The sequence below is a fragment of the Megalobrama amblycephala genome, linkage group LG15 (genome assembly GCF_018812025.1).
Source record: "Megalobrama amblycephala isolate DHTTF-2021 linkage group LG15, ASM1881202v1, whole genome shotgun sequence".
In the NCBI taxonomy this organism is placed as follows: domain Eukaryota; kingdom Metazoa; phylum Chordata; class Actinopteri; order Cypriniformes; family Xenocyprididae; genus Megalobrama; species Megalobrama amblycephala.
The window spans coordinates 9,385,293-9,399,282 of record NC_063058.1 but is presented as its reverse complement, the minus strand read 5'-3'; the positions used below and the strand labels follow the sequence as shown (position 1 = coordinate 9,399,282).

Sequence of the window (13,990 nt, the reverse complement as noted above, 5' to 3'; positions counted from 1 at the left end):
GTCATCGGATTTCAACAAAAATATCTTAATTTGTGTTCTGAAGATGAATGAAGGTCTCACGGGTGTGGAACGGCATGAGGGTAAGTAATAAATGACAGAATTTTCATTATGGGGTGAACTAACCCTCAAACACTTTAAAGTTAGGTGGATTCTGATTGGCTGTCAGTGTTTTTATTGTTAATCAGCTGGAAAAAAATCGTTGTGGAAGTGACTCAGGATATAGTTCCTCTGTGTTATTTCATTAAATTTGTGTGGTGTGGACTCTGCTGTTCTTATAGAATTAAGATGATTATTAAAACTTTATAGTTATGGTTATAGTTATCATCCTCGATGTGAAACTTTAAGTTTTGTCTATTAATTATTGTTCCTATGGTGACATGAATATCGAATTAGCAACTACACTGACAGTCTTTCTGAGAATTCTGCCTTTTCGTAGAATGAAGTGTTTTTTTTTTTCCACCAACAATCAAGTCAACAATTAATTTACTGTGCTCAGTTTGTGCAAACCTCTGAACTGAATATCACTTGAGCATGTCATTCTTCCTCCTATTATAAAAAAAAAAAATAAAATAAAAAACAACTTCCCCTTTTTTGCTTAGTTTGGATAAAACGTGGATGGAAATAGCAAAAGATCCCTCACATGACAGAAACTGAATCCATTTGGGCTAGACCTGACCTCCCCACCTCCCTCTGTTAATCTGGACTCGACAGCTTGTGACCTCTGTGTGATACCACTGAGCCTAACAGTCAAACAGTAGTGGCCTTTTACAGTTTTGATCCATTTTAATTGCCAAGACCTTAGCTCTGTCAGTTAGCATTTGATACAAGTCTACCAAAATCTCCTAGGAGTACAAATGGTAAATCCTCAAGAACAGGGCGAGTGTGCCAGTTTAATTAATTTCAGTGTTTCATTAAAATCCTTGAAATTAATCTTACCCTCGTGGAGTATAGTCTTTTCACACTCAGCAAGCACAAAACACCCTATAAAGATTGCAAGCCAATATTTTTCCTCAGATGCGTCATGCCTGTTCACACTGAGGCACCTGAGGCACATTGTACCACTAGATTAACACAGTTTGCAATTATATGAAGAACCACAAAGTAAAATCAGATTTTCCCCTTTTTTGGTCATAGATCATCTAAAGAACCTTGTGACTTGCTACTTCCTTAAAAAAATACCCATTAGGGATTCACTGGTATTGAAATTCTGATCCATACTGATAAGCCATCAATTATTTTGTCAGATATTACAGTACATTCAAATGTTATACTGTTTTATGTATTAAAAAAAAAAACTTTTAAGAGTGGATTTAGGTGTCACTACAATAGTAGTGAAAGTATGAAAGACTTTCACGTATCATTAAACAGTTCACCCAAAAATAAAAATAATGTCATTTATTACTCACCATCATGTCGTTCCACACCTGTAAGGCCTTCATTCATCTTCAGAACACAAATTAAGATATTTTTGATGAAATCTGATGGCTCAGTGCAGGCCTGCATTCAAAGCAATGACATTTCCTCTCTCAAGATCCATAAAGGTACTAAAAACATTTAAATCAGTTCATGTGAGTTCAGTTGTTCTATCTTAATATTATAATGTGACGAGAATATTTTTGTGCACCAAAAAAACAAAATAACGACTTTTCAACAATATAGTGATGGGCTGATTTCAAAACACTGCTTCAGAGCTTTACGAATCGAATCAGTGGTTCGGAGAAAAAAGTCACATGATTTCAGCATTTTAGCCGTTTGATAGGAGATCCGAGTCACTGATTGGATTTGTAAAGCTCCGAAGTAGTGTTTTGAAATCAGCCCATCACTATATTGTTGAAAAGTCATTATTTTTTTTTATTTTTTTTGGCACACAAAAAATATTCTCGTCGCTTTGTAATATTAAGGTAGAACCACTGAACTCACATGAACTGATTTAAATATGTTTTTAGTACCTTTATGGATCTTGAGAGAGGAAATGTCATTGCTCCCTATGGAGGCCTCACTGAGCCATCATATTTAATCAAAAATATCTTAATTTGTGTTCTGAAGATGAACGAAGATCTTACGGGTGTAGAACAACATGAGGGTGTTTACGCGGTAATTAATGACATAATTTTCATTTCTGGGTGAACTAACCCTTTAAATGCAGTGTTATTAAATTATTTGTGATATTAAACATCGACTTTATAACAACTCTAAATCATGTAAAATGTAAAAATATGCAAAAGTAAGCATACCCATTATATCTACTATATTGATGTCATGTTTATACATATATTTGACTTCCTTGAAAGTCTCTGAAGATGCTATGAAGCTTGTTGTGCCACTGAACAAGGAACACACTCATATAGTCTCTATAAGAAGTAATATTAGTAGTAATAGTAATAAATAGCTGTAAATAATAATAAATCATTTGAATAGTGCCTCAAGGTTGGCAACAATTGCGGGTTAGCACAGATAAAGCAGCACACAGTTTCAGTCCATGCCAAGAGGAAGTGACTTTTGTTGTGGTTGTGCAGATGTATCCTTATAAGATATTATCCACATATACTATTGCAGGATAAGACCAGTTAATAAGACCATACCCTTTTCTGAGAAGTACTAGCTCTCTGTGGTGGTATTAGTGGAACTGTTTGTCATATGGACATAAATAATACCTTATCTTGAGCTTTTTGAGGAGTTACTGTCACTACCATCACATCTTTGCTGTTAGAATGGTTATAGTAATGCTAGTTGGGTAATTTCCACTCAGTCTTCTTAGTAAAAGGGAAGTCTAATTTGCTAATCTGCTCAGAAAACATTTGCACTTCTCTTTACAAATGTTTAGGGGACTTGATACCAATACCTACAGTATAAGGAGAAATGAGAGAGCCATTGCTCAGTGCAGCTGGTTGATGATTGGTGTCCGACTTTGATTTTCTGCACAGCAGGGAAATGGAAAGAAGGGGGATCAAGGAGGACATCTGTATTACTCACCGTGCAGAAAAACATTTGCTTTTCTGTTCTCCAGAGGATGTGGGTTTTATTCTGCATTTCTACATTCCCTGTTCAACCTTCTCCTTCCCAGAATCTGTAGCGCGGTTAATCACCAGAGACCAATCCTGTAATATTCAGTATTCTCTGACAGATAACATATTCAGTTTTTAAGGTCAAGTTGTGATTTAGCAAAAGCTATATTTCAGATCCGCCTCGCAGGATGGCCTTGTTTGGGAGGGTTGTTTTAAAAATGACTTTGGTGGCTTTGATATTTGAATAGATGTGTTTATATGAATATGTCAATGAGTATAGCAAACAAAAAGGTCTGTGGTCAACTGTCTCCTGGTGCAATATCAAAGCCATACTGAAAACAATGCACACATGGGCTGCCAAATTAGATGTGGTGTAATGTCGTTTTGACCGAAATGAAGAGAATCCTCGTGAAATATTTGGACTTGTTAGACTCGCATAGTATTCGTTTTTTCACGCCATTGATGGATTCATGAAATATAAATATCTACCACTGTATGTATTTTTATACAACCATCAATGGCATGAAAAAACTGTAATATTATTTTGTTAGGCTTATATCAAATCAATTAGTTTATCTGCAAGTTCAAATATTTTATCAATATTATACTTTCTGCATTATTTTAGCCGCTCTGCAGTCTAGATATCAGCATTGTCCATTGAAAAACCTTTAACAGTCAACAATTTGTGTATGTGATCAGTTGAAACAAAATGCTTTTAGACAAATGGAATACAGCAAACAAATATAACCACATTTATTTCTGAAAGTATAAAATATTACACTATAAAGGCCACTTTGCAAGGGTAAATTAACAACTTTTCCAAATATGTACACAGTTAATACCTTTCCCTCTTAGATATTGTCCAGCTCTGTGGCAAACCGAAATGTCATTTTCTCACATGACCACAGGAAGTAGTTGGCAAGAGTTTCAAATAATTTACTTGATAGCAGAAAATGAATGGCAGGAGTTTTGAAGGTTCCTGATTTTCTTTTTGTACATCCTTCAGAGGCGTCAGGTATTCTGGATGATTCACGCTCTCCCTTCAAAACCAGTGAAGAGGCACAGTTTGACATCGAATTGACAGGCACTATATGCCCTTGAACTGGGAGGCTTAAAAAACAAAACAAACAAACAAACAAACAAACAAAAAAAAGCGAAATTTTGCAGTTCACATTCTTTACAATGGCACCAGTCAAGCCTCCGGAGCTTTCTCTCGTGAAGCGAGCCTCCCGTGTTAGTTCGGCATGACAGGCATGTTTCGCACACTGTATTTATGCGCTTTATGAACTTTCCTCGCTCTGAGTCTACTTGCGTGTACGTACGTTCTTACTGTATCCGTACACTACCGGAGATGCGGTGTCAGATTGAGGTAGAACCGTTGTACCAAAAACATAGCTAGAAGTTTAAATCTATGAAGTAACAGTCACATCAAATCAACTCTATAGAGTGGATTTAAAGAGCAAACTAAAGCAATAAATTCACATTCAACCACACCTACAATAGAGATCACTAACACACTGGAATATCTGAAGTGTTCCCAGAATAAATTCCTCCCTCTTTTCCCTTCCCTTTCTGGAAAAAAGGCTGCTTTGTTTTGTCTAGAGATTCGCTTTTTCACAGATACCAATATGCTGCTGCCACAGGAGAATTTTCCTCTTTATTTGTTTCAAGAGGAAACCATCTCAAAAGGTAAAGTACGAAGGTGAGCCAAGATCACAAAGCCTTACTATCCCCACCCCCCCTCACACACACACACACACACACACACACTGCTACAACACACTCTGCAGTCCAACAGAAAGGGAATAGACGCAGACGTACACATCAGACACGCACAAAGATCACACTCCGACACTTTTCAGTTTGTAACTGAATGTGTCACTCTTTTGCTGGGCTACGCTGAACTCCCTCTGCTGCATTCTGTGCCTCTTCCCAAGGCTAGAATGGAGGCAGGGATTGTGCTGGAGTCGGATGACTCCAGACCAGCTGGGGGCAGTCATGCTCTATCTAGGCTCTGATCTCCCAGAGCCCTTTCGCAGGACTAGGACCATCCACCAGCTGCCATGCCACCCAAGCCTACTGGGCCTTTCTGGGTGATGATACTCTCTGTGGATTTAAGAAGTCTCTCAAGGCATGGCGCGTTAATCTTGGCCGGAGGTGGTCGACTGGGAGCAGACTCTGTCTTACACAGACGGTCCGTGCTGGAGGACACAGAGTTGTCCTGCGTCGCGTCCCTGTCCCTGTGAGCCGTTAGAAAGTTCCGAACCGTCCCCTGAGCCTGTTCAGCTGTTGGGGAGCAGATGGGTGATGTGTGGAGCCATTTTAGGTTGGTTGCAGAGTAGGGCCCTGGGGGTGTGAGATCGCTGACTCTCATTGCCTTGTTACCCATGGAAAGGGCACTTGTGGTTGCAGGGTTTGCAATGCCAGTGAGCAGGGGAGATGTAGCTGGAGACAACTGTAAAGTATTGAAAGAGGGAGAATTACTTAAGATTTCAATGCAAAAAGAGGCAAACATTTCTGAGGATCTCTTTGCAATTGGTTTGCTATGATTTAAGGGGTTAGTTCACCCAAAAATGAAATTTCTGTCCTTAATTACTCACCTTCATGTCGTTCGCAAGACCTTCGTTCATCTTCGGAACACAAATTAAGATATTTTTGATGAAATCCGAGATATATTTTTTTTAATCTCCCATAAAAAGAAACGAAAATTACCACATTTAAGGTCCAGAGAAGTAGTAAAGACATTGTTAAAATAGTCAACGTGACTGTTATGTAACGTTAATGTTATGAAGCGACAAGAATACTTTGTGCGCAAAAAAAAAAAAAAACACCTTGGATTTCATCAAAAATATCTTAATTTGTGTTCCGAAGATGAACGAAGGTCTTGCCGGTGTGGAACGACATGAGGGTGAGTAATTAATGACAGAAATGTCCTTTTTTGGGTAGTTTTAAATAAGGTGAAAAACGTATCCCATTTTTATGTTTAAATTTAATGACTAAAAATGTCATGTGGTGTAACCAACAGGAACTAATAATACATAAATTCAGTTTGTAAGGAAATGTATACATCTTAATTAATACTGTAAGGTATTTCTTTTTTGAAATATCATGAATTAATCATTTATAAATATCATGGTTTTCTGTGAGCCGCACCACATGGCACTTTCCAATTATTCATGAATGAATAATTAAGTAACTCATTGTTTGTTTGAACTGCATTTGTAAATGTATATTTGCATAAATTAACAGATCTAGGGAAAAAAAAAAAAACAGCATCAGATCATTGACCCAGAAACTATTACATTAATAACTTGCGTAGGGGGTATGAAATCAGCATGATAATATCCCTGTACTTCGCTGACTTTAATCTGTCCTGTGAAAGCTTTCCAAAATTACCCGTTCTTTTCCGTCATTGTTCTTAGTGAACATGAGATGTGTATTTTATACCTCTGTACTGTAAGAATAGATTTTAATCCCTTCTTGTCTGTCCTGTTCCTCTGTGGTCCAGTGATTATAGTATAATAGGTATTTCGGTCTCCTCTTTTCAGCTCTCAGAGAGTCTTACCTTGGGTTTCTTAGATTGGGTCGTCTCCTCCATCAGCACTGCAGTGTTGGCCTGGTCGCTTCGTTGAGGTTTTATGTGAGGGAACCAGTTCATCAACATTTCCTCCATTTTCAAAATGATGTTGACATATCTTTCTCTGCATGGCACAGGAAGAACAATATTTGAGTCTAGTAACCCACAGATGCACTAAAAAACAGTACGAGACTTAATCTGACTGACGTGACTGAAAATGAAAGTCTGCTGTTCTGTAACCTTGTTTGGTGTCAGGCGATTTGAAAGAACATTTAACCACAAGTACACTGCATCATGCGTACATGTACACACACAGACACACAAACGTGTTTCTCAAAATGAGAACAGATCCTGTGTTGATTCACACGTTTGTACACACACGTGGCATGGAGTGCAACCGTTTCCCTCGCCTCTAAATATAGACATAAGCCTGCAGCGGGGCACTGACGTCCACGTCACGAGGAAAAGAAAAAAAATTGTGCTAAGGAGCAGTGATGCAGACACATGCACATGGTGCCCATTGACTCGCACCAGCCCCCGACAGATGGTTAATGGGGATTAGTGCAAGTCACATGACCAAAGTATCTGCCCCATTCTCAGCATTTCAAACGGCTAGAGTCTTAAAAGTTACTTTTACATTCCTTATTCTGATGCGCCTTTGCGTTGGGAGGGCTCGCCAGCTGGCACAATGAAATGGGCGAATGATAACGGGGGTCAGGTGGTGGGGAGGCAGCCACACCCCCACTTGTGTCAGCTTGGATATGGCTTGGCTCAGTGCCTCGTTCAGATGGCCTGAATTAGTACCACACCCAAAACCCCATCATCTATGCTTTTAGTGGCTGAATACCCATTTCAGACATATTTTTACCAGGCGTGTTTTCATGCCGCACAGGTTGCAACACTCCTGGATGCGGTCCAAAGTGCCCCAACGATCTAGATGTTCTAGACTCTGCACTCACACGTGAATATTGGACTTTGTGAAGTAGCACAATACAATACAATGAGCACAGATCTGGGCTGCGTGCCAGGTACTGTTAAGAGGAAAAGTAAATGACGCACCTAAGCCCAGCCTGACCCATTATGAGCTCATTCGATACAACAGACTCCCCCCGAAGATGACACCACAGACTTTACACAGTCTAGCCAGAGGAGGGCTAATCAATCGGATGACAGGCTACTCCCTCAAGGAGCCGGGACATTTTTAACGACCCGTGTTTGAGTTCTATTCTTGTCCAGCCATTTTTAGATTTGTGGTGGCAGGTCCGCACTTGCCCAGCGGCCCCCACCCTTGCTGCTCTGGACCAAGCATCATGCTGCAAAGCCATGTGTTTTCACATTTCCTTGTCTCATTCACTTATACCCTCAGAGCCAAGACATTCACAAGCCTTCCAGACTGAGCAGAGGGCATAGAAGTCATTCGCAAGTGACGTGGGATTATTTAACCTTGGCTGCGCGAACGCGCAAGCGCCGAAACAAGATTTCCTCACAACGTTGCAAGTAGTGGATTGAGATAGATTAAGTAAATGGACACATCATCCATCAGATCGATCGGCGATGGAGTGCTGTGCGGACTAAAGCCCTCCCACCCTCAATCTTCCCATGAGCGAGGTGAAAAACAGTAGGAAACTCACCCCATGCAGGGATTCTGCAGGACCCCCATTATCCTCTGGATGCGATCCATGGCCACACTCTCTTGGAAAGTGCTGAGGCCTGTGAAAGGAGAAGATACAGTTCAAACCTTTTCTTTTACGAGCAATGCCAGCTTATTGTCTCTGACAGGCTGCGCTACGTCTGCGAGGCAGATGGGTTCTTGTGAAGCATGTGGGAGGACAGACTTGCTGTCTCTGTGGCCAGGAAGTCCAGTGTCACCCAGAGCCCTTGAATTGACAGCAGTCCCAGACCGAGCACTCGTGAGCAGGTCCGCAACCTGTTTTCTAGTACATGTGGGGCTCTAGCCAATAAAACTTTTCTTTAAGTACCCAATAACACTAATACCATCTGTTGGTGTTTTACAGTAAGCTTAAGCTTGAGAGAGTTTTCTGTGTTCCAACCAGCCGCGACGCAAAATGATTCCAGTAACAAGTAATTTTCCTGTCTGCACTGAAAGCGAAAATGCTTTGCGACATAACAGTTAGTCAACCAGAATATTGCGTGGGCAGTTCTCTGTTTGCATGCGTAAAACGAAGAACGGTAATACCGCGCTTCTCCAGATGGCATCAATTTCACGGTTCTACACTTTATGACTTGAAGGATCCTTGAGATGTTTCTTACCTTTCACAGTTAGTATCTCCTCCAATGTTTGATGCTTAATACACATGAGGAATGAGATTTTAATCTGGTGTGGGTGGAACTACATGAGAACCTAAACTCACTCTTTGTCAAACTTTGCTGCCACAGTGTGACGGTGCAGATTTTCCTGTCATTACTTGTATCAAGAGTTACAACAGCCACATTAAAAAAAACCAAGTCAAATATTTACAATATTTCATCCCACTAACAAGGACACAAAGGAAACAGCTAACCCAAACCCTTGAGCTTATCAGTATAGTGTCTTCGGTATTTCAATCGAGGCTCTGTGTATTTTTGGAACCGTGCGGTTTGCACTGCTTTAGACATGTCTTTCAACCCATACATGTTTTATTATGACTAAGCGAAGCAGAAAGTGCCACCAGGAAATGACTGTGGTTGATTTGGGTGCCTCATTTCATGTATTTTCATGACACATCTCAGTCCCAAATCTCATGACACACTTGTTGCACCTTCGCCTGCTGTCTCTAGTTTGGCCGTTCTCTCAAGTTTTTGGTCAAGGCATACTATAAGACTAAAAAGAACGAATAAAGCATTACTCACGTTCTCTGTATCTGCCCGAGCGGAGGCCATTAAGGATTGAGGACAGTGGGTGAATGTAACACTGCAGCTCCAAGCACTGCAAAACAAAGAGAATCATTCAGTATTTCATTCATTAGTCGGTTATTATTTTTCGTTTAGCATTCCTCTAACAATTTGTAGAGTTTTGATGTTTTCATTTCAGGATGTTGACTGTACAATTTCCCAATTACTATAAACAAACAACATACATCAAGTTAGAACATTCCTTATTTTGTATGGCTCATAATTTTCCAAGAACAATGACACTGATACAAAAAGTGACTCATCTACTCTCTCACACATGTATGCAAATGTAATGGAACGAGTTATGACTGCATTTCTACAAGGCAGAGGAAAACTGTTTTTTTTTTTTTTTCACTCAGTGGCCTCATATGACTCATTCACTTTTCACCTAGAAAGAACACATAGAGGAGGGGTCTTCCTGGAAGTGGTTCTGCTTCAAGTATTTTTTTTTTTATTTATTCTGCTCAGATAGAGATAGATCATGCAGGAGATAAGGGTGCTTTTCAGAACACCATGTCCCTTCCCTGGCAGGCTGGCAAGTCAAAAGTGGCACGTCTCACCTTGCATGTGAACAGCCTGTCTTTCTCCATTTGTTCAGGTGTGAGCTGCCTCTCCCTTTGCTCCGGCACCATGGAGCTCCGTGTTCTCTTCAGCGCCTGCCTCTTTTTGCCTACAGGGCTCTCGGGGCAACGGCTGTAATTGTTCCGATCCCCTTGTCCCAGGTGAGAATGGCTGCCGTCCTCGCTGTAGTCGGAACTATTGCAGCTAGAAGGAGAACTTCCCCGAGAGCTCATGTTCTCTTTGTCCATTACCTCCCCTTTATCTCCATTCCTCTTTGAGAGCGACTGGCAAGTTTGGACCCCCTGGACGACCCCCGAGGCGGGGGATTTTGGCAAGGTGGTTTGTCCCTGCACTTTGGTACAGTCTGATTCTAACTCACTATCGTTGTCCTCATCGTCACTGGCCAGCCAGTCAATGGAATAATCCGAATCTGAAGCTGACATCTTAGGAAGCAGGGTCTAACCAGCATGGACCATCACTGACCTGCGGCAGAAACAGGGAGTACTTTAATCTCCACATTAATAATGGACATCATTACACAATACAACACGAGTTGGCTTGTAATAGAGAAGGAATGTTCTCTCTTTCATTGTATTGCTTTGTAAAAGCAAAATATTCCACCTTCTTTTGCAGACCTATTTGCGAGATTAATAGTCTAGCAGATATCAGTGGTCCAAAATGACAGCTTAAGCATTCATCTTCAATAAAATCCTGCGGGATACTGAATTCAAGCCAGCTCAGACCAGCGTGTTTTCCAGACACACCACCTGAGTCTCACACACAGACTAAAGATAAACAGCAGCCATAAAAAAAGACTTACTGCTGTTTCACGAACAGTGCCGAGAACTCATGAAACTGACATTTGCGGTTAATTCTGAAGTTATCAACGACAACACTGATTCTTCTGTACATTTTCAGTACCAAAACAAACCCTAAAAGAATAATATACTTTTATACATACACATGTTTTTTTGTGTAAAACATTAGACTTATTCATGCATAATATTGTGGAGACTAAGATGTTTGAAATAAGATTTTATGCTGCAGTCTGTTAAGAACAAATTTGCACCCTGTGTAGCACATGCATTTGTTTGTTCTGATTGCACCTAATTGAAAAACACTTGAAAATGAAGCAATACAGAACTAACAGGCTGTGTTGAGGCAGGTGACACAAAAAAAAACCGCACACATTCAAAGACCTGTTTGTTTATTCAATGAGAAGACCAGAACGCCGCAGCCATGGTGACCACCATTTAACACAGAACAAAGGCCCTAGAAATAAGCCGTTCTTTCTGCAGCTGTTTATTAATAAACGGCAATGAACATGCAAGTAATGTATGCTGGTTACATTTAAAATTTAATTTGTTTGGGGGCTTGCTTTTAAAAGGAGGGTGATTTGAAAATAGTCCAGGAACACACAAATGGGACCGGATCTGCGGCCTTGAGCATTACCAGTAATTTTTCTGCTTGTATCCATCAGTTCTTGGTAATTTATAATAGACATGCCTTGAGGAATACGCATAAAAGGAGTGTTTACAATGTTATGTTTAATGAGCCAAGCCAAGAATCTTTTCTAAAAGCGTATGTTGCACAGAAGCAACTGCTTTGTGCTTTCTCTAAGGGTGCCAAGCACTCATCTTTTTATAGAGGCCAAGGGCTTCTTATGAATTAAAAGGGCATGTGATGCAAAAATATGTATTATGCCTAAATGAATCAAATAAATAAATTAAAAAACAGGAAACTGCCCACTCTGCATTGTCAATTGACCTAAAACGTGCTTCATTCTAAATTACTTAATTTATTTATTATCGATAATAGGATATTTAATACAAAAACTGAATCATTCTGGTTACATCTGCACATTAAACACTTTTTTTACAGTATAACATTCACTTTCAGTTATTACAAAAGTATTGTTTCTTCAAATTCTAAATGTAACTTTTACATAAATGAAAATAACTCAACTTATACAAGTACTTAAACTTAATCAAGTTCTCGTCATGTTTTGCATAAGCTTGCTGCATTGAACTTACATAGCCTAGTTATCGAGAAATTGTACAATATAACTTATATTAGTATGTAACACTATATACATCAACGTGTTTTCAGATTGTCTAAGCACATTCACATCTCTCGGGCATTTAATCTGTCCATCAGCTGGTCGGTTTCATTTCAAACAAATGGACTGCTGAGCCAGAGTTCTGCCCTGCCAATAAAGCCACATTATGTAATAGCTCTACCTCAAGCACGCGACTAATTGGCTTTATAACAGTCACAAAAGCTCAGCCTTTCCAAATGGATGTAATTGCTGACCAGCTTTTTCCTGTCAATTCTGGTTTCACCAAAAGTTGTATCAAACAACACAAAAAAAAAAAACAACGCGGCGTTTAAGGGTTAGCACGACTGCAGTCAGCGAACAAACTCCTCATTCATATCGAAAAACTGCCTACATCGGATACTTTACAAGTTTTGTCGACGGCTGGGGACGGGGATGAAAAGGCCCTTTATTAGTTTGTGGCAACAGGTAATTTGACAAAACAAAGAAAGGTTTATTTTCACAGTGTTTACGTTTGTAAAGACAAAGCGGGCACGTGACAATTAATAGCAACATTTAGGAAGTCATGTAACCGAGACCTATTTTCTTGTAGCCTACTCCTGTCAGTAATATCGGTTGCTATGGGCAACACGCATATTAATATTAAAACGACTAAGGAATAAAACAAAACCCGTACAGAATTAATGTACCTGAGGGTGGGGCCCTGAAGATGACTAACACCTTAATACACCCTTCCAAGACAAGACCACTACAATGTTTGGCCTTTTTAACACATATTACCTATGTTTTTTATATTAAAACGCACACTGACGGATATGAACAAAGCCAAAAACTAATTTACAAGACCAAATCTATCATTAAACACGATAAATACATAGTACGCGTAAAAGTACACATATAATTTTCTTCCTTTTATAGCCTAATAGGCGGATGCCTCACGCAGCATCTCTTACATACATACACACATACATAAAGCACTATATATATCACTGTTATTCCTATATGTGTGTGCGCAATTTCACCCCATAAAACGTATTTTCGGACGCGGTCGCTGTTATTTAATCGCGAATCCTACCTTTAAGCCGGGTGGGACGAATGGTCGCACTGTCCTTTGTTTCAGCAGTATATCCAAAGACAACTGGAGCGCCCTATCGAGCCTCTGTTGAGAAGCGTACGTGGTTTCAGTGATGTAGACCTGCAGTTGTGTGGCCCCGTGTTACTTCTCCCAAGGCAACGTGTCTGAGAGGGCGGGTACTAAAACGCAGAGCGTTGCGATTTGAGCGTCCAGACCCGAATCTGACAAATAGAGTTTGCTTTGGAAGCGAGCTTCGGCTGATAGGGGAGACGAGCTTACATATTAAAATGATATGCAAATTAACAAAACACGTGGACACGCGGATCGGTTTCATTCCAACAGGCGGACAGAATGTCAACTGCGAGCGTTTTTTTTTGTGTGTGTTGTTGTTGCTCACAGTTACTAACTTTTTTATACCTCATTAGCTCGGATGCGATGACGCAGGATATGCGCCTCCCTCTCATATGTTAGGGTTGCGTTTAAAGGTGCAATATGTAAAATTTTTGCAGTAAAATATCCAAAAACCACTAGGCCAGTGTTATATGTTTTGTTCACTTGAGTACGGACAATATCCCAAATGTTTCCAACTATTTGTAAATCGTGAGAAAATTGCAATTTTAACCAAGGCTCCGGGACGTGTGAGGAGTCGCCTGTCAATTGCGTCATATCCGCGTTTCCCTCGGTTTCCTGTTTTATTTTGTAGAAACCATGAAAACACCAAAGATGCTTTAATATATATTACATGTTTTAATAGACAAGGGAACAACTGTTTTGATATATTTATAGTCAAAAACGATTTGTTATGTAGCTCAACAGGTTTTGTC

General features: G+C 40.0%; 1 protein-coding gene across 1 annotated transcript; it reads right to left on the bottom strand.

Annotated features, from left to right (window-relative positions):
- Positions 1-3,734: 3,734 nt before the first annotated feature.
- LOC125246946 lies at positions 3,735-13,490 on the bottom strand. The gene is made up of 6 exons (XM_048158096.1): positions 13,167-13,490; positions 10,035-10,518; positions 9,433-9,508; positions 8,214-8,292; positions 6,571-6,706; positions 3,735-5,460 (listed from the first exon to the last, which is right to left on the bottom strand). Exons 2-6 carry the CDS (start codon positions 10,476-10,478, stop codon positions 5,047-5,049), a joined length of 1,149 nt encoding a protein of 382 aa, XP_048014053.1. The 5' UTR covers positions 10,479-10,518; positions 13,167-13,490; the 3' UTR covers positions 3,735-5,046.
- Positions 13,491-13,990: the final 500 nt, after the last annotated feature.

What these genes read in the sequence shown, in the direction of transcription:
- LOC125246946 (XM_048158096.1), bottom strand. Translation starts at nt 10,478, where the DNA reads ATGTCAGCTTCAGATTCGGATTATTCCATTGACTGGCTGGCCAGTGAC. An exon ending in CTCGGGCAGATACAGAGAAC is followed by an intron (nt 8,293 to 9,432) that starts GTGAGTAATGCT and finishes CTCCTTTCACAG; the next exon opens with GCCTCAGCACTTTCCAAGAG. An exon ending in CTGCAGAATCCCTGCATGGG is followed by an intron (nt 6,707 to 8,213) that starts GTGAGTTTCCTA and finishes TGTGCCATGCAG; the next exon opens with AGAAAGATATGTCAACATCA.